This window comes from Triturus cristatus, chromosome 9 (assembly GCF_964204655.1).
Source record: "Triturus cristatus chromosome 9, aTriCri1.1, whole genome shotgun sequence".
NCBI classification, from domain to species: domain Eukaryota; kingdom Metazoa; phylum Chordata; class Amphibia; order Caudata; family Salamandridae; genus Triturus; species Triturus cristatus.
The window spans coordinates 955,118,418-955,141,472 of NC_140592.1; the positions used below are offsets into that span (position 1 = coordinate 955,118,418).

The 23,055-nt window shown below is 42.6% G+C and overlaps 1 protein-coding gene across 4 annotated transcripts in view; it reads left to right on the top strand.

Moving 5' to 3' along the window:
• KCNK10 (potassium two pore domain channel subfamily K member 10) overlaps positions 1 to 23,055 on the top strand; it is a 375,826-nt gene that overhangs the window by 199,516 nt on the left and 153,255 nt on the right. For all 4 annotated transcript variants that reach the window (XM_085626582.1, XM_085626584.1, XM_085626581.1 and 1 more), the window contains one exon: positions 10,155 to 10,477. In XM_085626582.1, the coding sequence (XP_085482708.1) occupies positions 10,155 to 10,477 (323 nt within the window). The remainder of the gene's footprint in view (positions 1 to 10,154; positions 10,478 to 23,055) is intronic.

The window sequence follows — 23,055 nt, forward strand, 5'->3', positions numbered from 1 at the left end:
CTGCTGGCTGGCGACAAGCTTGCGTTCACGCGAGCGTGCACGCGCGAACCGCCAGCCTTCAGCGCCATACTGCTGCGCGCACACCACTCACGTGCTTCCCCCGCGATCACTTTCGCTTTGGCCCCACGGCTAATGCTTGTTTGTTTTATGTGGTTGTTGGTGGTAAACAAGAGAACGGCCGAGTATTGTCGTTCCCCAGCCATGCAGGACAACATGTGCAGTGCACGTTGGCTCTTTCGTTACGATCAACATCGTACTTTGTCATCGTTTCTTAAGAATTCTTGGGTTTCAGTTGCTCTGCTCTGGGATGGTTCTCTTGAATTTCATATTTCCAGAATATAGTAGCATCCAGGGCTGCGATAGTTAGGGCAGGATCCCAAATGCGTTTATTTTCCTCATCTGAGGAGTGGTTTTTGGGTTATAACCTTTACTTTATAATCATTTGAAATTTATATTTTAACCTCTGACTGCTAAATCTAATCCTTAATAATAGAATAAGCGTAATCACTGCCTGAAACTCACACCTACTAAAAAGTGGGCACTGAGATCCCGAACACACATTTCTGCCGCAGAGACGATTAATATATTTCATATTAAAATGCGGTCAGAATCGTAAAACCTTAGTGGTGTAGATGATAAACCTGTCTTAATAGGCTTCCTTTCTGGAAATATGCTGTTCAGTAAAATGAGGGGCTCAGAGTAAAATATGTGCGATGGCAGCACGGGACAAAAATAAGGAAGTAGCCACTTAGAGCATCAAAGCTAACGTCATCCTAGTTCTTGCTTATCTCGTTCAAAGTCATGCATTCACCTGAGCATGACAAGCACTATGCCTCAAATTGTTTTGATATTCTGCGGTATGTTAATAGCCAGTAGCAATGCTATCATCTCCTAAGTGTAGTTCTATTACTCAATACCAGTTTATCAAAAAGGAGATCAGAAATACTCCCCTTGAATAATTAGATATGCCAAATGTACTACTGTGCATAATGAAAGGCTCAGGGCATCCGAACACTGGATCTTGACATCACCTGAAATGACTAAGCCTGAAATGGAATCCTACTGCCTGATCCCTCTCAGTCTAGACAGATATCAGTCATCTGATGCCCTCATTTAGTGATAAATATCATACCACACAATCTCACTTATTCTAGAGTGGAGTCCTATAATGTGAAGTGAGGCAGTCTAGAGAGGAATAACCACTTGATCTTACATTACCACATGACATAACTCAGACTAGAGGGACAGCATTTGCTAAAAATACTTTTCATTGATATGGCTTCGCGTGATTGTATTCTTTCTCACAGCATGTATCTTCTGATCATTGTCTCAATGTCACCATATGTGATCGGTGTCATTTTAAAACATGTATTGTATTTTATAGTACACTTGGGTTAGCATAGATCACTCATCCCTGATGAAAACAATGCCTACATGAGAGACCAGTGGAATCTAGTGCCTAAAGATGAATGCAGGGTAGTGTAAAAGAAAACTTTTGTGAGGTAGTCTAGTGTTGGTGCAGGCAAGATGAACCAGAATGAAATATCTTCAAAATGTCACTTGGCACACAAGAGGTTTTGCTGCTTTGGAGCAGTGACATTACCAGAGATGTTAATGACCTATGAGAGTATAAGAGATGTGTAGGGCTACAACTCCCTCTCTTGTGTTGGGTGCCAGCATAACTGACTGATAAAAAGGAGAGGCAGGACAATCTGCCTGGAAAGAGAAGAAGCAGCGATTAAAACGTTCTTTCCTCGCATTTTTATAGTTCATGAAATAAAAATCTCAGATTGCAAGAGGTGATGAAAGAGAATTTCCAATGTATACTGCTTGTGATATAATAAGAAAAACGTTAATACCACCCAGCATTCGTTCAATAAAGCCCTTAGAAGTGGAATGGGCATGAATGATGGTTCATGTCCAAAAATATGATACAATTCACAGAATTAACAGGAATACAATTGCGAACAGTGTCAATTTTTTGGCAGTAAACGTAGACTAAGCATAGGCATGGAATCATTTTCAGTGTACTATCTCACCAAAATATACATGTCCTGAATCTGCAGTGCTCCGTCATGTATTATTTTACCTACAACTATGACATATGACTCCTGCCTAGTTCCCTTGCCCAGAAGTCTGCAGGACATGGTCTCTAGATTTACCCTGCACCCTGTCGACTTGCCTTTGGGGCCTACTCGGAATGACTTCTGCCGATGGCTCTGGGAGAAAAGTCTTGCTTTCAGTCAGCCAAAGCTCACTGAGCACAGCCAAAGGTTATGCCCAGCAGTCTCTGCGTGCAAGGTATAGATTACAGCCATTACCTGTATCCACTCTACCTGCCCCAGAGAATAGTCTTCAGGTGAGAGCCTGCACGACTTATGCCACTCACTACACTAGTCTTATAGCCCTCAGAGCTCAGTGATCACAATATTCAGTCTTACCGAGACAGGCGAGGCCACATCCTGTACTCAGTCCCCCTGCTGCTAGAACCCACTCTGCATTACCTTCAGCCATGCCCTGCTCACAGCCCTCCTGCCCCAGTGACTTTTGGATACAGCTTTGAGCCATCTATTGCAGGCTTTAGGGACAGCTTGTGTGGCCATTGGTCATGCCCTGCTGTGTTCTCCTTCCGCAGTGCATACCTTGCGTGCTTTGCCCCTTCCCCTAGAGTGCGCTCGGCATGGCCCCTGGAAAGCTATTCTTTCACTAAAATATTGTGGCGTTATACTTTCTGGTTAAGGTCTTCTTCCTTCCTGCATGCCTAGATTGCACAGAGCCATTTAGGGACTCGGGTCACTAAGAAATGGTACCCCGATAGTGTGTCAGTGGACAAGCACATGCATACAGCGGTTGATAATGAAGCTTGCCGAGGTGGTAAGAATCCCACATAGGCACCTATATGATCTCAACCTTTTATTAGTTACCTGGTAGTTTTCCTATCGCATGAAAAGCGTTGTATGCTTAGATTAAGGTGAGATGCAAGTCAGAGCTTTAAATAAAGTTCTAATGAGCAAATATTGAACCAGTGCATCAAGGTCATGTGAGCCCGCGTTGAAGGTGCAGCTCAGAAGTTTAGGTGGTAAGTTCAACGTTTGAAACTTAGCTTCACTTAGATGTGTTTCCAAGCAATCATCGAAAAGAGATTTCCTATTTTCTTTCAACCAATATATTTGATTTCATTATCTTCAGTCAATTGAGCAGCCATCTTGACGGGCACGCAGTGACTTGTCATATAGGAAGTCGGATCCTCCCATGATGGTGACGCCAAAAAGTGATTATTAGGATTATAAAAGTGTTTTTGCAATCATCGCAGGGACTGGAAAAAGACAGCCCTCCCTCCAGAAGCGACGCTGGTATGTGCACTACAGGTGTAGAAAGCCATTTCTGGGCCACCATTGTCCCTTAAGTACATGCCATGCAACCACAAATTTAGGAGTCTCTCATAAAAGCTATCTTACAATGTTATTTTGTTTGTACTTTCCCTTTGGATGAGAGGCGGTAATTGGTTATCCAAGCGTGCCCGATGTGCTGCCGTTACCACAAAATCTGTTGAGCGCCTATGTTTTATTTCTCTTAAAGATGAAGCACAATATTTTTTTACATGGGTGTTGGTGTTTTGTGCCCGAGGTTATCTGACTCAACTGTTCTGACAACTTGCTCTGACAAATCAGAGTGTGTCATTATTGCCCAATGCTGTGTGCCAAGTATGTATTATTGGCTCACTTGTAAAACAATGTAAAGACTATGGTAGAAGTTTGTAATGATAAAAATATTTAATTAATCTCGTCATGTAGTCCAGTATCATACACATTAAAATCAAAGAGTGCTTCCGTTGTGGCAGTCTGGGTCCTTGCTCCCTGAGAAGAGTTCAGCGCCCCCACAACACAGACATTTGTTTTCTTAAGTATGGGACCAATTTGAGGAATCCCCACCAATGCTGGCGTGTTGGGGTGGTTAGGTCATGCAAACCTTGCACCCCTTATGTGTCCTATGTAATTTCTTTTCAGGACACCAGGGCTATTCCTGCGTCCTACATTGACAGCTGTAATAGAAAATGTCCTTTTGCAGCCAGTCAATCAGAGCCTTCTGTTCCCCTGTCCCTGTTTTGAGTCCACTGACACCAAAATGTGGGATTGGAGGGGAGAAAGCTCCCCCATCCAATCTTCTTAGTTTATTTTTTGAAATTAGCAAATTGACAGTCCTTGGCCCTGACCATCTGGGGTCCTAGCTGTCCAGATATCTCTAACATTTTAACCCTTTCAAGACCATCCTAAAACATTTTTCTCAAAGTACTGAACGGATTTACACCAAACCAAGCAAAAACATTCCCTTGAGCAAAGTTCTGTTTTCTTGCCAAGTTTGGTTTAATTCTTTTCAGAATGTAATTTTTTTTTATCGGAGAGAAAATATTCCTGTGGGAGGTAAAATGGTAAATGCATCCTGCCTCCCCCTTCCTTGCTCAAATCCACGCTACCTAATTCTACCACACACAGCACATTTGAACATCTCATAATTCCATGCCACACAATTCAACTATAAATAATTTAACCCTACATTCCATACCACATAATTACAATCCTAAAAAACCCACATATTTCTACTTCACCCCATACCACATAATTCCACATCACATAATAACATTCCACAAAACTTAATAGCACTCCAAACCACATAATTACACTTCACACAACACAATTCAACTATACATCATTCCACTTCAACCTATATAATTATATGTCACATAACATATTTACACTCAACTCCAAAACACAGAATTACCCTCCATAAAATACAACTCTCCAAAATGCTGCATAATTACACTCGGCACAATTATACACCACACCATACCACATACCACATAATTCCACACGTCACACAATTCCACAATTCATCCCCACACAATTCATCACACATAATTACTCCACATAACACCACTCAGCACCACATAATTAACCTCCACATAATTATGCTCTCATCCATATTGCATAAATACACTCCACATAAATCCAGTCTATGCCACGTAGCAACATTCTACATAACTATACTTCACACTATGCCTCATAATACCACTCAACATAATTTTCACACAGCAGCACACACTTCCACGTCACACATTTCAACTCTACACTTTTCCATTCCACACCACATAATTCAACAACAAACTACATAATTCAAACCAACAACAGAATTACACAACACACCACATACATCCAATCTACACCACAAAATTCCCCATCATGCTACAATATTTAACAGCACACCACATAAGTATACTCCACTACATACCACTCCACAACGCAAAATACCATTCCGTGGGGGGCAGGCGTCAGGTGGTAGCCTTGCCACCGTTTCAGTCTGACATCAAGGTGGTTGGGCAGGGTGTTCCTCAAGGGTCTGCCATCAGCCCCATTTTGTTTAATCTCTATCTTCGGCCTCTGGTGAGATTGATTAAATCATTTGGCATTGCGGTCATTAATTACGCTGATGACACGCAACTTATTTTTTCCATCGAGGGTAAGGATGTGGTGTCTCTGGAGACTTTCCATCGTTGCATGGATTGGCTGAGGCAAAACTCGCTGCAATTTAATAGCTCCAAGACAGAGGTACTGCATTGCTCGATGGATCGTGTCTCCCGTCCGCTGCCATCTGATTTCTGGCCTACCTCCTCCCAGGATGCTCCTTTGGCTGCAGGTTTCGTCCGAAACCTGGGTGTGGTGTTTGGGCCCAATCTTCAGCTAGACGTATTTGTAAACAAGACTGTGGCCACTTGCATGGCGCTGCTCCGCATGCTATGGAAAATCCTCCCGTTGCTACCGGTCAATGCTCGGCCAGAGGTGGTGCGTGGCATTATATTGAGCAGGTTGGACTATTGCAACGCATTGCTGTTAGGAGCACCCGCCAAATTGGTGGGTAAACTGCAACGAGTGCAGAATATGGCTGCTAAGTTGGCCATTTCTCGGCGGCGCTCTGATTCTTCCACCACGGCGCTGGCAGAACTTCACTGGTTGCCTATCTCGCAGCGGATCGTTTTTAAAGCACTATGTTTGGTGTTTAAGGCGCTTCATGGGCAAGGCCCTGTCCCGCTGCAGGAAATGTTCACGTGGTATGTACCTGCACGTCCTCTCCGTTCATTGTCAGCTTTTCTACTGGTGGTTCCGAAGGTTCTGAGGGGCCGGATGGGCGGACGGTCCTTTGGATTTGTGGCAACCAAATGTTGGAACTCCCTACCCCTGTCGCTGAGAAGTATGGGGGATCTTTCCTCCTTTAGGAAAGGATTAAAAACTCATCTTTTTCCTAGGTTAGGTTAATTTTTGTTTGGACATTGTAACATCGCGTGTTGTTGGTAATAAGTCGAAGCGCCAGGATACCCTTTGGGTGACAGTTTTTGCGCTTTATAAATACGCGATACAATACAATGCAATACCATTCCAGATAGTCTCACTCCAAGACAAACAATCCCACTCCATGACACACAATCCTACTCCACAAAATTCCAGTACACTCAATACCACATAATTACTATCCACATAATTACATTATTTTGCTACACAGATCCAATCCACACAACACAATTCCACAGCTAACAATTCCAATCCAAACCACATATGTCCACTTGACACCACACACATTCACTCCACTCCAAGCAGAAAACACATAGGTAAAATACACTGTCCTTTACAATGTTAATAGCTCTAACTCTCACAAATGCGAGACCAATTGCATTGCAAATGATTGTTTAACTTCCAATGCGACCCAGCAGATCCTGTTCATTTTTTATTTTTTATTTATTTTACGGAGTTTTATATTGCGCAAACTTGACCCGTATCGGGTATCAGAGCGCTTTACATGAGTACCAGTTGCGTTACATGAGGACACATTCATATTTGTTAGGCACGGGGAAATTAAGTGATTTGCCCAGAATCACAGGATGTTCAGCGTCATTGCCGAGACTCGAACCCAGTTCCCCAGATTTGAGGTTGACCGCCCTAGCCGTTAGGCCAACTCCTATCCCAAGTATGAGTAAGAATAGGCATACAAAGGGATAAGCAGAAGAGCTGAAGTATGTAGATGTAAAAGTAGTGGAAGGTAGGTTCAAGTAGGAGTATGCAGGAGTAAGAGTTCAAGTAGGAGTAGGTAGGACTAAGTTAATGGTAATAAGGGCATTGGCAAATATGGTAGTAAAAGTAAGAATAGCAGTAAGTAGACGTAATAGGAGTAAGAGGAGAAATGAGTAAGAGCAGGAGGAAATAGGTGTAATAAGTTGTAAGTGGAAGCAAGAGTTTGTTGGAATAATAAAACGTAAGAGTGCGAACAAATATGAGGTGTAAGAGAAAGGTCAAATTAAGAGGTTGCGTAGCACAGTAAGAGGAAGTATGAATCATATGAGTAGAAACAAAAATCAGCAGTAGGCATAAGTAGGAAAAGTTGATGCTAGTAAATGAAGTGCAAGAGTAATGAAAGTAAGATTGAAAGAGACCAAGATGAGAAAAGAAAGACGAGGACAGCAAATCCTTCCATATTCTTCTAGGACTCCAGTGCTAACAAAGCGTGACATGCTTTTCATTTTATGCACACATCAGATGAAGAGCAAGGACCTTCCATTAAGCACTATTGTAACACGCTTCACTTGGTAACTCGCGTGCAGCTGAAATATATACAATTTATTTGTTTTATAGTGCTCACAAACAGCATAAGCGTGTTACTTGGCACTATTTCAACAAAAGTTATCGCTATGCCACTGGCAGAGGTACAATTTCTTTCATTAATGGGTTGCACACAGACCGGTGTCTGTGACGTGCTGTTCGATGAAAAAGTGAAAGAAAAGACTTCTTAATACCACGTGAGCAGCACTTCAGAACTGTTTGGATAAAGCTTAGCCGATGCCCGGGAGCCGAATAGTGATTTTTGTGTGTCTCTGGCACCCAGTAGCAGTGCATTTAGCCCGAGGGCCACATTTGGCATGTTCTGACTTGAACTCACCATTATGGAGAGAATGTAATACTAGGTAATTTATTGTCACATGCAACAAGGGTTGTCAATCCCTGCCCCCTTTCTCTGTAGTCCCATGCACCTGTTTAGAGGTGGACAGGAAGGAGCCCTCTCTCCTTCCAGCACAGCAAGCAATACCACAGAACAGCGCCAAAACCAACACAACCGGCTCCCGGTAGCTCAGCTCATGTGCCCCGGTAGATGTGAGGCTGTGAGCTGATGAGTAAGAGGTTTAGGGGCAGAGTGAGGAGCTGGCAGCCTACACCAGGGTGGAGCAACAGCACCGAGGCGTCTACAGCAACATGGGACGGGTCTTCTCAGCTCTGAAGTGCGAGGCCGGCACGTGGGAGCCATGCAGCAGCAGCCAATGCTTGTGAAGCAAGTAATCAAGCATTGGCAAAGGTAAAATAAAACCAAGCTAGTGCCAACTAACATGAAGGGTGGGACGGGGGATGGTAAAATTGGGGGCAGGAGGTAACATATCCTGCACTTGTTAGTGTTGTGAGACAGAGAAAAGGGTCAGCGACAGAAGGATATTTACAGCTGGGACTAAAGTCCCAGATAACCTAACTATCTGTAGTTGAGAAATGTAAATGCTGCATTTTAAAACATATTAGGCATTTGTTATCAACCCACAACATAAGCATGTCTTTTTAAAGGAGCTCACAATTAAAACTGCTAGACTTACCAACAACGCTGACAAATGTTATCTGTCCTGCTCTTTACAAGTCTAACCTCTCTCCCCGAAAGCTGTGTTTCTGAAGAGTGCAGGGCCCCCATCCTTTTTCCGGCCGGGCTCTGACTGAAGAGAAACAATGAAACTTGTTACTTTGTTTCTCTTCAGTCCTGCCCTGGGTCAGCGCGAGGAGCTCAGAGAAGGCTGCAGACTGCACCTGCTTTCTAGAGCAAGCCATTCACTCACAGCTCTTTACTGAAGAGCTGAGGGGGCCCCCTTCACCTACCGAAGACTGGGGGCCCCCCGCACCGCAGAGGCTGCGGGGGTGTTTGTTACGCCCCTGATCTGATCGGAGTGAGACCGAAGCCTGGCCGCGACAGTCCTTATAGTAAGGGCCGGGACTTGCCGGGAGGGGACGGGAGCTCAATCACGCGCTCGAAGTGTGAGCGTATGATGCGTGAAATGACGATTGCTCCCTTCACTCCCCGGCTGCACAATGCCGTCACTGGCGTTGTGCATGAGAGGGAAGCAGCGCCATTGCGTCAACATTAAAGAAACATGACCAATCACTATGTGGCTTTAAAATAACACCACAGAGTGGTTGGTCATTCTTTAATGATCTGGCCCCTGTGCTGCTTTGAAAGCCCAGCCCAGGAGGACAGGCTAGTTTGCCAAAACCAATCCAGGCTTTCCTCTCATACTTAAACCTGAAAAAGAGCAAAACAAAGGTTCGTTTCGACAGGTGAACTCAGCGCTGCCAAAGAAACCAGGGGGGCTGTGCAGACCCTGGCTCCTACACACAGCGCTGGTTCATGTCCTCAAGTGCACATGTCGAGTTGAATGACTGTCCCATCTGACACGCACACTGGACTTCAAGCTGCCTGCATTACCAGTCACCCACATTGGCTATTCCTGCCGCAGCATACTGCCCTGCCCCCACAGGCCACACTACCCAGCCCAGTACACTTTGCATACGACTCAGTTTTAATTTAAATTATGCTACTGATGCCTCCACTGAGGTAATGGGGCAATGCCCTTACACCCAAAGGGGAAACCGCCCCGTTTATAACAGTTGCCATGACATACCATACCATTTGGTGGTCTTCGTGGTGTGTAATAAAGAAAGAAGCCTATGGGAATGCCATAAGCTGATGTTCCTATTGACCACCAGATGATTGGCACTGTTTTGATTTTCAGTAGAAGTCTGAAATGATTGACCGCACTAATAAATGTACGGAAAAATGTCTGCCATATGCAACACCCGAACAGGATGAAAAACAAAAACGTAGAATAGAAAAGTGGCCACTTATTTACAAACATGAAATACTACAAAATAATTGATGATATTCTAATAATTCTTTTTTTCCACATTGTATTGAAAACACTAAATAATTGATAATAATATGCAGTTAAAGCCTATTGGCTAGAGTGAAATATCAAAAGCGCTGAATGGCATCATCTGATACGTTCTTTCTTTTTTGTCTTGCAGTGGCTGTTCCTACGTCAGAGCCCCCCTCTGACCCCAAGACCAATGGGCTTTACCCAGCCCACCGACTCTCTGTTGCCTCGCGGGTCACTGTGGTCCCCAGCATGGACAGCACCTCCTCCGGCTTGTATTCGGTCATGAAATGGAAAACAGTGCTGGCAATCTTTGTGGTGGTGGTCGTCTACTTAGTCACGGGGGGCCTGGTGTTCCGCGCTCTCGAACAGCCTTTTGAAATAAGTCAGAAAAGCCGGATCAGTCATGAGAAGGCAAACTTTCTGTACGGCCACTCATGTGTAACCATGCAGGAGTTGGAGGCGCTGATTCAGGTCAGTTATGATCCATGTGCTTCCTTATAAACAACATATGGCTGACTTCATTAAATATTTTTAAGATATAAAGAAACCCTATATATAATGTTGTTCTTTCCAATTCTATATTGTATCTTGTAGTCCTTAGTCATCCTTAGTTAGCTGAATATTACTTTAAGGATAGCGGCTTACTAGCAACAGTTAGCCAACAAAGCTGGTGGTATGCAAAAGTCACTTTGATGAGTCTCTTTTACGTGTTGGTCCTATGAGGCTGGGAGAGAAACTTGCAACCTCTAACAAAGAATAACTTTATTTGAAGAGTTTTCTTGTGTGTTGCTTGAGACTCTGATGAGTGCTGTAGATCGATTTGTGGCATGAGATTAATTTTTAGGTCTGGCCTATCTGATCTGTCTGGCCGTGAAAGACCTATTGTTAGCTTACCAAGAACTTACATTGGGCTTAAAACCAGTCTGCTGCTTTTCATTGCTTGTCCTTATTGTTCCTCTCATTTGCTTGTTTTTTTTAATGGTTGCCTTGTCATCTTGTAATTGTCCCTTCCCTGGACCATAGCCTCTGTACATGTGTCTTTATTGGTGCTCCTGTTTAGGGGCTACTTGTTTCTTTTTGCTTACTCCATGAGAATGTGTGTGTTTTAAGGTTGTCTCCCTCATTTGCTTGTCGCTCCCCATGCTCCATGTTGCTTTCTCTCGTCCGCTTGCTTCACTTCCCCCTGCAATCACTGTTGTGGTGTTTCAACTATGTGCGTCTCTCTTCTGTGCTCCATGTTACTCTTGCCCATATACTTCTCTCTTTGGCCTGTATTGTTCCCTCTCTTGTGTGAGTCACCCTCACCCATCCGGTTTCTCGCTCTTTTGTGCTTTATTTCCCTTCCTCCCCACCATCCTTACCGCAATCCGCTCCTAGGGTGCCCCCCCTTCTAGTTTTATTCCCAATAAATGAGTCCGTATTTTGCATGAATTTTGTACTCAAGGCCATGCCTCAACAGGGGCGTAGCTTGGCCAGGTGGTGGAGGTCGGGGCAGTGATCTTCAAATTTTCCAACAATCACACTGGCATATCATGTTAATTAATATATGTGAAGCAGGCCATGAGGAGAGCTTAAGGACCAGTGGAAAGGGAAAGGAGTGCAGACTGTGAAGGGGTACTTAAAACACAGGATTTTGTAAAGTAATCATGTTTTAAGACTTTCGAAATGAGTGTGAGTGTGTTTTTGTCTCAGTGAGCATTTAAACATTTCAGGTGAAATCTGACAGACACCTTACCATACTCGACTGTACCCATCAATTTTGTAAATTATACATTTATTTCGGGGGTGGGGTGTTACACTCCAAACACCCCCCTTGAAGTTACGCCCCTGTGCCTCAAGTAAAATATTCATACAGAAAACTGTCTAAAACATTGAGCCGCTTTTGTAACCAAGGCCACACCTCAAGTACTCTTTCAAGACAGTCAACTGTGCTATATGCTATGTGCAGGTGTCTCACATGAATTTCTGTGCAAGAGCATGCCTAGAGCACGATTTTCTCCATGGAAGTGTCCACTCGTAAGAAGCATAATATGCATAATATCTGTGAGAAGAAGATATACCAATCCTAGAAAAAATACACAGGTTTGCCCACTGCTGGCACTAATCTGATAACGGTGTATGAGAAGAAAGCCATGCCCACCCCTTCTAATTATTGCCGCTTCGTTAGTCGGATCCTCCTATCTAGGATAGATTAAAACTTTTTATTACAACTTAGTTGTGCAAATGAGCACACTATCATTCCATTAACCCAAACTAGGTTTTACAAGATAATGTTTATAATATTCCACCCACACAATGACTGTTACAGTCATGGCATGTAGGTTATTCAGCTTTGGTGCCCTGCCACCGCAGCATGCGTTTATTAACATTTCCATGTTTGTTGACAAAGTGAATCACTCACTACTTTTGTCTAGGCTATTAGCTGGTGAGTTCTGCAGTCACTTATCAATAATAAATAATTAATTGCATTTGTATTAGTACCTCTCTTAAGAGAAGAACCAACGTAGGAAGTCTGACCTAGAAAAGGTTCCTTCTCTCCACAGGAGTTTAAAAGGGTTAAGAAGGGTTCTCACTCCCCACTTTTCAATCTCTTCTTAATTTATCTTCACACATTGCTTAGGCAAATCAAATAGAACCCTTCCACATTATGTACATTTTCTACGCAGTCTCTTTATTACTTAAACATTACTGTCTTCTTTGGCTCTACTGTTATTGAGCTACAAAGGGCTTTGACCTCCCTTAATTTAAATTCCAAGTGAATTACTTTATAATCAATTTGAATAAGACACTGGAGATGGCTTTCGGCCCTCTTTCTAATGCTCTGGATGTTGGTTGGCTTTTGACATCAAGGTACTGAAATGTCTAAATATTGCTGCCCAGATATCCTCGGTGACACAAATATATATTTGATCCTGTTAATTGACTAAAGGAAGAAATCATCAGATACTTTAGGAACATCATCATGTTTGATAAGAACTGTGGGACTGCACGATTAACCTCTTAAAAGTTATATTTGACTAGGGGTTATCTGGCTTTGATATATGGAACTCCCATTTGGTTACCATTGTTGACCAACAGCATCAATGTACTTGAGGAACTTTAAATACTTGTCCTAGGAACTCCATGCTCTAAGAGGTTTGTGTTGGTCATGCTGTTCAGCTGGTCAACAAGTTTTATTTTTTCCAGGCGGTGAGAGAAATGTTTACCAAATATCAACCCATATGAATTAGATATTTACCTCTTCTTTTACTTATAAGTATCTGATAAGATTCCAAGTCTCAGCAAATTCAAGTAATTCTAAATTACAAAAGCAAATTGAAGATAAGTCTTTATTTGAATAGAGGAGAGTATGAGCTGAAACCACTCCCTAGGTCTTGCTAGATGGCCTACAATAATGTGGAGATGAAACAATTGCACTTATAGTTTATAACAACTCAGGATGGTAGGTGGTCGCTTGTGCAGTTCCCACTCAGACACTAAACATTCTTTGCAAATGGAAGGTCTTTGAGCAGGACATGTCCAAACACTGCTGTGCCAAAAACACTTTGTAGCTTGTGTAGAGTTCCACTTAAAAAAAGAGGAAACACATTGCAGTGATAATGATGTTATAGCCTCCTGACTTTGGCCTTTGAACAAAAAATAAGCAAATATATCATGTAACAACTTCACAGCACATTTTCGTTCATTTCCCTGCATGACATTACCATCAGCGTTTTGCATTTGCTGGTGGTAAAGAGGCGCAGTTTTCCCTGGTGTTATGTATTATTAACTCATCACTGGTGTGGTTTTACTGCATCAGTGAAAGATCTCTACTGACTCTTCAGGAAGTGAGAACATGGTTGCCCCTGGGTTGGCAGAGGTGGGGCTTCCATCATTCCATTAGTTTGGCATCCTGCCTGTCATTCTCCAAATCTATCTCCTTAGAGCCTAATTTAGAATTGAGTGATAAGGGATAATCCTACCTTATCCTGGAAGAAATGCTAAATCCATGATAAAATACACTGTAGAAATTTGCTTCATCAAAGAGACAGCATCTTGGAAGAAGAACCAATTCTGATTGGAATATGAGGACTGTTGAGTAGTAATAAAAAACACCATAAAGCACAAAGAGAACATTTAGTTTGTAGTGCATATTTCAGGAATGGTCAATGTCATCGCTATTTCAGTCCAGTGAGCTCTTCTGAGGATGAAATGATACAAGCTAAGTAAGATAAGATGGACGCCTTGGCGATGACGAGGCTGTGCAAACGCATAACACAAACAAGCGCACGCAAAAACAATGTCTAAAAATCAAGAACTTCTCCCTTTAAATTGCACATATTCGTTGTGCGCTGTTATTGATATTAGGGGTCAAAGTGGCTTCACTATAAAGGCGCTGTGTACTGTGGTGACATCGCATTTGTAATGAATTTCTATTATCTGACTGGAGTCCCGATTTCTCAAAAATATTCATCTCTATGTTAATGTGAAATGTGCAGGGTATCCTTGCGGAATAGTGATCACCCAATTCTGTCAAAGATATCTTTCCCTTTCCCCACTGTGCATCTAATGTCTTCCCTTAATACAACTCCAAAAGCCCAGAGGTTTTTCAGCTTCTAAATAAGTGAGGCAGAAAGAGAATTAGGAGAACTTGAATTGAAACACATTTTCTTTCACACTCCAATGTGGCTGTCCAATTTCAGCCCCCAGACTCTGTTCAGTTACTCTTTTTAAATGAGACATCTAAGCATTCAGATGTCCCAATTTATTCCCAATTCCTATATAGGTCATCATAAAGTGGAATCCTTTTTATGGGGCATACTTTGCAATCACAAAGGCAGCAATGCTACTGTAATTTTAAAACTGTTAATATCCATCAAATAGAACTCTAATATTGAAATCTAGAAGGCATGAATCCAATGGAAACGTGAGCAAAAACACATTACGGGAAAAATTCTTATACACATATAAATAAATTGTTATTGCTGGATAAGAACCTACACTGTGATGTAATACATATAATACAAAAAAACATATAACAATATGAAATGTCTCGTTTTAAGAGCAATATGTATTTGTGTATACACCTAAAAAGTGATCAACTTTGTCACGTGTTGGCAAGCAGGCACAATAAGCATTGGCAAAGCCAATAGGTCTAGCTTGCCGTATTAGCCCTGAGTACAACAGTGATAAAAGCCAGCTCTTTTAATTCATTTTGGTCAATAACAAGAGATATTGGTGTGTAACGTGAATATATTGTTGTATAACCTAGAAAGTGCTACATCCATTTTGTTGTGCAAACAAAACGAAATATATTGGTGTGTATACCCAAACAGAAATGTTGATTTAGGATGGCATATGTCCAGGAAACAATAAACATGAATGAAGTTAAAATGATGATGATGATGAATATCACTGTGATTATTATTACAAAAAAGTGATTCTTGATCTCAACAATAGTCAAAGTGCTGACTTCCTTCACAGGCTAAAATGCTTTGCTTAAAGTGTCAGGTAAACAAAATAAGGAATTTGGAATATTTGCAAATAATGCAAAATCCTAAAATTCCGTTAGGCATGCTTGCTTGCCTTTATGTCTATCATTCTTCCTGTCTCTGCTGGTCTGTCCCATTTGGTTTCATCTACTTGACTTTGGTGCTGTCTCCTTTACTGTCTAGTGTTAGTGTATTTAGTGTTATTGTGTGTGTCTGTCTTTTATCTGTTATTTATCAACATCCTCTGTCTTTCACTTCTTACTTTTCCTTTCTGTGAAGTCTCTCTTTCCCTTCTTTTGTACTTTCTATATTTTTCTAATCTCTTTTTCTTCATTCGACCACTACCGCTCCTTCTGTCTCTTTTTTAGATGTACTACTGTACAATACGAATAACCAGATTAGCGAGAGAGGTGTCTCTAAAAATCCATTCCTGATCAGAAGCCCCAGCTGGACGGCACACATTACATCATCAGCATTCCCCACTAAGTGACACTCCCGGGAATGACCTCTAAACACATCTCATCTGACACCATTTGCAAGAGTGCATATCCGGAAACACTCACACGAGTTAACCCAATGAAGTAGCCGCTGGAGGCTGGTTTCAAACTTCATCTGTCAGATTGTGCCTGGCTCATTGTTTGGTTTTGCTATAATGAACACAGGGGCTTACCATATGCACATGTACGTATTTATACACCTATGTAGATCTGTTTCTGCTCATGAAGGAAATGGCTGCTGGGCACTGAGAATCTTTTAGAAGTCCTGGTTGTAGACATGGAATATATTGTCCTCATAAATAATCTTCCAAAAGCTTAATTTTAAATTCAGATAGTGGCACTCTTGGCTAAGTGACTGAAGAAATTCGCGAGCTGGTCGAGTTTCTCTTGAACTATACCTTACAAAAGACTCCCCCGACCTGCCATGTGATATTCAGGTCTGATTCACACCGCACAACTCAGCTGAAATCTATTCGACTGTATAGAGTTTGGCTCACAGTACTTTACATTTCATAACACCATTTCGTTGACTTACCTTTCCACGCAACTAGAGCCTATTTGCTTCTATGATACCCTAATCAGATCTATTTTAGTTCGATTAGATGTTTAGGTGTATTATATTACAAAATCTTTAATTCTGTTCTGATCATTCCCTTTTGCTCTAGTTAGACCTACTTATTTCTACCCCCCTTTACCCTATTAAAGCGAACTAAAGTCTACTTTACAACGGTAAAGTGTGTTATATATTAATTCCTTCTGCTCAGATTCATCATCATCTATTTCACTCTGTTCCATTTTATTTATTTATGAGTTTTATAAAACCCTGCATATTAACTTTCGATTACTTTGGAGCTCTTTAACTCTTCTTCAGTTAAATTTAACCTATCTTACCTTTAACTATTGCACCCTATGCGGAGAGATGTCTGCCTTGGCCTTTAACGCTGTGCTATCTATCAGTCGAGAAAACATGTGCCCCTGAAGCAGGAGAATAAATGAGTCTGTATGAGTTGTGGGTGAATGTTCTTAGTGGTTGACGTGTGAGGTTAGTGAATCGCTTACACATCTTCTAGAGAGGCAGGCATGCCGATTGGTCTGCAGAATTGCATGTGTGCAGAGCTGAAGGTGTTAGCAGGTGCTGGTGGGTACCAAAAAAGTCAATGAACGGCTAAATATTATGTGGGTGGCGTTGGGCGTGTATACGCCAGACGCTCTGTCTGCATGTGCTTTGTTGTATAATAGTGCATGGGGTGTCCTAGTGGAGTGTGCTGTTGTGAGCATGTTGTGAGTGGTGTTCTAGATGTGTGTACAATGCTACCTTTAAAGTGCATTGATGGATGTTGAATGGCAGAGAAGAAATACTAAAACACCATCTATTTAACTGGGAGTCCTAGTATAAGGAGGGAGACTTCATGCAGGGGGCGGAATGCTGCCAACCACTGAGTGGTGCCAGGACTGTGGTAGGACAGCTAGTGCCCATGAGTAACACTGGTCCTGCTGGCACACTGTGCCCTGGTTACCTCCATGCGTTTATAAATCCTTTACTAGTTTCCATCACAGCTATAGTTGATTCACAGCTTTCGTGGCATACTCCTGGAGTACTTATGTGTCTTCCGAATCTTTGTTTTTGGCACTACCATTACCCTAATGCAGAATTTTATGAACAGTAAAATTCTGCAGTGGGAAAGCTTGCATTTCAGTGCAAAGCCATGTTTCTTTCGTTTCTTCTTTACCCAATTGCAGAAATACATTTCTCTACAACCCACGACCTTTGAAGTGTTTCAGTCCCCCCTTCCACTCTGGAAAATATTCAAAGGCTCATTCAAGGCCTCACCTGGAGTGAATCTTTGACCATTGATAGTGTGGAAAAGGATAGGGGAGCAGCTTGTGAATGCCCACACACTGACATTTTTGTGGGCGCTCACAAACATTCCATACTAAACGCACTCTGACACATCCTCTACCCATCCTATGTGTAGGATTTACTCAGTGGGAATGTTATGCAAGGAGTAAAACCCTACAGGAGTAAATGCCTTTGTAACTGCCAGGTCACCTTTTATAAAGACATAGAAGTCATGGATGTAGCCATTTTCCATTGAAAAAACACCTTTATATAACTGGACTAGTCCTTAGAATTTGGCTTCTTATGTCTAAGAGTAAATGTTAACTTCCAGCAATAAGGATATTTTCTGGGTTTAAATTCACTACTTAAAAGGAAAACAGCTGTTTGTGTTGCACATTCAGTGGCCATGTAAATACCAGCACATTCCTAAAACAGATTTAGCCAGTGTAGCCATTCAAGGAACAAGATGCATGATATGCTGGGGTAAACTGTGGCCACCAGAGTACTTCAATCTAAAGAAACCAAGAATGATGGTGTTGGTTTTTGCTTTGGGTATTATATTCTCTGTCTTATTTGCCTTCGTTTACTGAGTCTGGAGACGCCACATAGTTACAATTGCTGCTTTCTAGTCATTCTGCTAATTACTATTAAACATCCATAGCCCTATAATTGTATCCAATTGTGCTTTTAAGGAAAATGATGTTGCCTCCTTTGTTCACAGAGCAGTAAATAATGCCAGGCAATATCCTTCAAGCTGTATGTACATACATGGGGGGTACGACACGTACACGGGGGGGTACGACACGTACATGGGTGTACATACATGGGGGGGTACGACACGTACACGGGTGTACATACACGGGGGGTACGACTCGAACGTACGGGGGCTGGGGGGGTACGACTCGAACGTACGGGGGCTGGGGGGGTCGGCGCGTACATGCGGGGGCTGGGGGGGTCGGCGCGTACAAGCGGGGGCTGGGGGGGGGGTCAGCGCGTATGCGGGCACATGTCACCATGGTTGCTATGGGAGTTCGGTGCGGACGGTGTTTTTACCATACGGTTGTAACGTCGGACGCACGGGATGGATCGTGATTCCGCGGTCGGACTTCACTTTTCACATTTGTACGGTAAATCGTCCGAGGATGTGTCGGACACATTTTCCGACCCGAGGACGTGTGGGGAATTATTCCCAATGCGATTCGTATGGACTTTTTCCCATGCGAATCGTAATTGGCAGTTTGTACGGCACTTGTACGATTCGTACGGTAAAAAGACCGGATACGAGTCGTACGGGGAATTTTTTTACCGGATCGTGATCGGCACCTGACTCTTGCTGCTAAGACCACAGAACTACTACTTTTAACTTTTACTGGTGCCACAACATTACATAAAGGACAAGCATAACAGTACTTAACAAACATGCGTCTGCCGCATTTTAAAATTAATGTGTTTCAATACAAATCTTTGGTATCCACATACTGACTTTAAGGTGTCATGCACAAAGTCTGCACATTAATGCCCTGTTCTCACACTCCCATCGCAAACATTTTTCAACTAGCTTAGTAATCCTCGATATACACCTAGCGGGCAGATTCAGCTTTCACACTTTGATATCCCCTCCACTTTCCTCACCCATTTTAGCAGCAACACATTTTCCAACCACTTTTCATATTTTGATACACTGAATCGAACCTGACTCTTCTGCACACCACTCAGTCTTTGTGACCTTACTAATGTGGGTTTGAATGAGCAATTGCATATATAACTTTGAATTAGATGAATGTTTAGGATGTGCATGTCTCTAGATATGAATTTTAGGGGAGCACATGTTGCCTACAGATAAAATTGGTGAGGCCATTTACAAGCAAAGTGATATCATAGTTAAGTGAAAATTAAATTCACCAGTTATAGTTAACTGAAGTAATTATAACTCGTGCCCCTGCCACGCACAGTTCTGTTATCAATGGTGTAATTTCAGATGTCGCAATGATGTCATAGAACATGTCCTGAGTGATGTAATATGTGAGGTCATAAGCATTGGATGGCGAGGACGTGAGTTAAAGTTACTTCAGTTAATCTTTAGGTTTTTCCTGTGAATTTTCTGAGTTTAAAAAATATATAAAGTAATGTATTATTATCAGACCTAACTATAACTGATACTCTGACCTTTGGTTTTTTTTCAGTGAATTTGTAGAGTTTTTGTAACGTAAATTAACAATATAAAGAGTTGCATTTGAAGTAAGGCAGAACTATTGGCTCTTTCAAAGGGTCTGAAAATCTAAATATAAAAGGCAGTTGGTGTTGGCATGGGGTCAACACATCAATCAATATAAACTTGATCTATTGACTTTTTCAAAAAGCCAACACAATAATTGATCAACAACCATATTCCAACATAATCCCTAGAAATACACACATGTCAATGCATGCTAATTATTTTCACCAAAAATATAAAATAAAGCATTTTTCTTCCAAACAATTTCGAAACAATGCCTTAAGTCTTTATTTAACATTATTCGGGTTACAAAGTGCAGCCATAGAACTCACCACAAGGAGTCCCTGCATTCCAGCTGAAGAGCATGCAGCTCTAGCTCAAAGTGAATGAATGAATGAATTCTTTATTTGTGTGGTTAATAAAAACCAATACAAAAACAACCAATATATAAATATAATAAAGAATTAAAATGGATAAATTTATGTACACGACATATTCATAAAACCTCCTTTGCTGTTATTAATTTAAAACAATAGAAATGATAACAGCCTTTTAGGTGCAACAAGTCAGTCTTTTAGTGGTGGCCAAACTGAGTAGGCCCCTCACCCCGATGATTACCATGGACAACCAATATAGACTTATCCATAAGAGCTGTGCGGGTGTGATAAATAAACTTAGCAAAATTGGCCATGTGCTTCACAGTGCCCAATAAATATAACTGTTGGACTGCCTAGTTTGCTGTGCGCGTGCCCAGTTGAAGGGGAATGGGCTTTAGGTGGATTCGGCGAACTAGCTGCAAGGCGGGATAGCAAAGTAGGATGTGAGCCAGCGACTCTCATTTATAGTTGCAGAGGTGACACTCCGTGATGACCGGTCTTACTTTCACCATTGGGTACAGTTCTTTTAGTGGTAGGGGATGCAATCTGACTGCAAGAATCCTATGTAGGGCTTGTCTCCCCACTGGCTGTGTAAGGTATAGTTTAAGGCCAGGTGATATGTGGGGGGAACTTTGGGTCTTGTGAAAGCCTCTGGCTGCCAGAGCTTTAATGTCCAACATACGAGAGCATGCCCGTACTTGCTTTTTATTGCTATTTTGATGTTAGTTATACTTAATTATGTTGGAGTCCCAATTCTCTGTGGCTAGTTTCAAGAGATCTTTGGCTGAGGCGAGGCCAGTAGACCAGGGATTGCCAGGTTGTTGAAAGATATAGTTTATAACAGCCTTCATCGAGTGCTCTGGTGCCGCAGTTGTTAAATAAAAGTATTTCGCTAGAGCACTAATTCTTCCAAATTTTGTTGGTTGAGATTGAATTCTAGACAAATTAAAGTATTCCTGGTGCAGTCTGGTAGACGAAATACCTTTTTGTAAGCTGCACAATGTATCTTTTCCAGGTCCGGTGCAAATATACCTAGCTCAGAGTGTTTTAAAATAAATGGTAAAATCTCCTTGGGTCATGCATTCAATGACCCTGGAGACGTCCTGATTTAAAAAAAAAAAAACTTTCCTGGGAGGCTGCTGTGCTCCTGGCAGCCCCTTACAACACTTTTTAAAGTTGTAGGTGGTACCCCTGCCCCTTCTTGGGGCATCACAACAACCACAGTTGTTTTTCAAAAGCCCATGCAGGGCATTATGGGGCACTCCCGGGAGGTAGCAGTGAATATTTTATTAGCAGCCTTGCTATTTCAATAATAGTAGTGAGGCCATTTTGCTTTGTTCAATATATACTTGGTGTATGTCTTGGTCTCAACCCAGGCACCCAAAGCCTACATTTTTTAGTTAAAAAAGAGCAGCGTGGAAATCCACTCATGTGATGCCTGTGTTTTTTTCATTTTTGGGGGGTGTCCCCATCCCACCCAGGAAACCCACAACATATGTGATCACTGGGGACTGTAGGGGAAGCCCTGAGGGCTCTAATGCCCCGCCAACTCCCCTCCCAGCAGCCATCATGGGTGCTGCTGGGAGCCGCCTCCATTGGTTGCCGGGTGAGGACCGGCTTTATTTTCAGGTTCCACCAGGCGGAGCAAAGCTGTGTTCCTTGCCCTGTAGAGTGCGGCCAGGGAATTAGATTTAAATTCCTTGCCTGCACTCTTCAGGGCTGGAAAGATGTCAGAGTCCTGGGCGAAGGGGAGGGCCGGACTGACTACCGTGCGTTTTGGAATGCTGCTGAGCTGGGGGCTGATTTCGTTGATGGGGACCTGCGTGTACTGAACGAAATTCGTTTTGCTTTAGTTATTTCGAAGTACACGCAGGTCTCCATGAACGAAATCAGCCCCCACCGCAGTGAAATCAGCCCCCTGCTCGGCAGAATTCCAAAACGTCCGGTAGTCAGTCCGGCCCTGGCGATGGAGCCGTCTTATGGCTCATGGAGGGGGCCGCATGCCTCCTTCCCATAAATGAAGATATCTGCCCCGGGGAATAGGATTATCCGGGGCTTCTAAAGCCTCAGGTATGGGTGCCAAACATCACCCTCACAATAAATGAAGATATATCGGCACCTGGGGATGGAGTCTCGGGGGCCTTATAAAGGCTCAGGGAGGGGGGCCGCACGACTCCTCCCTAAAAGACGTGATCGACCACAGGAGATAGGGCCCCTCAGGCCTTCTAAAGGCTTGGGGAGGGGGCCCTCATTTTAAAAATGTAGTTGGCCCCAGGGCCTTGGGTCCTCAGGGCCTTACAATGGCTTGGGCCCCCATCCCCCCACTCCTCCCAAAAAAACAATGAGCCTACTCCCCGGGTCCAAACCCATTCCGGAGCTCTTTTATTTAAAAAGGGGGGGGGTGGGGGTCTGTGGTAAAAAAAATAATAATAATTAAAACATTTTGTCACGGGCGGCCGAAGGGCGGAGGGGGTTTTGGAAGTAGGGATTTGCACCAAATCACCAAAAAGTATATTTTCTGGGTAAAGATCTAGCTTTCCGTCAAGTTTAGTGCCATTGCAATCAACTGTTTTTGGCTTTAGCTATGTCCAATTTTCCAAAGGGAAATTTCATGGGGAAAATGCATTTTGAACCCCCCCTTTTCTTAGC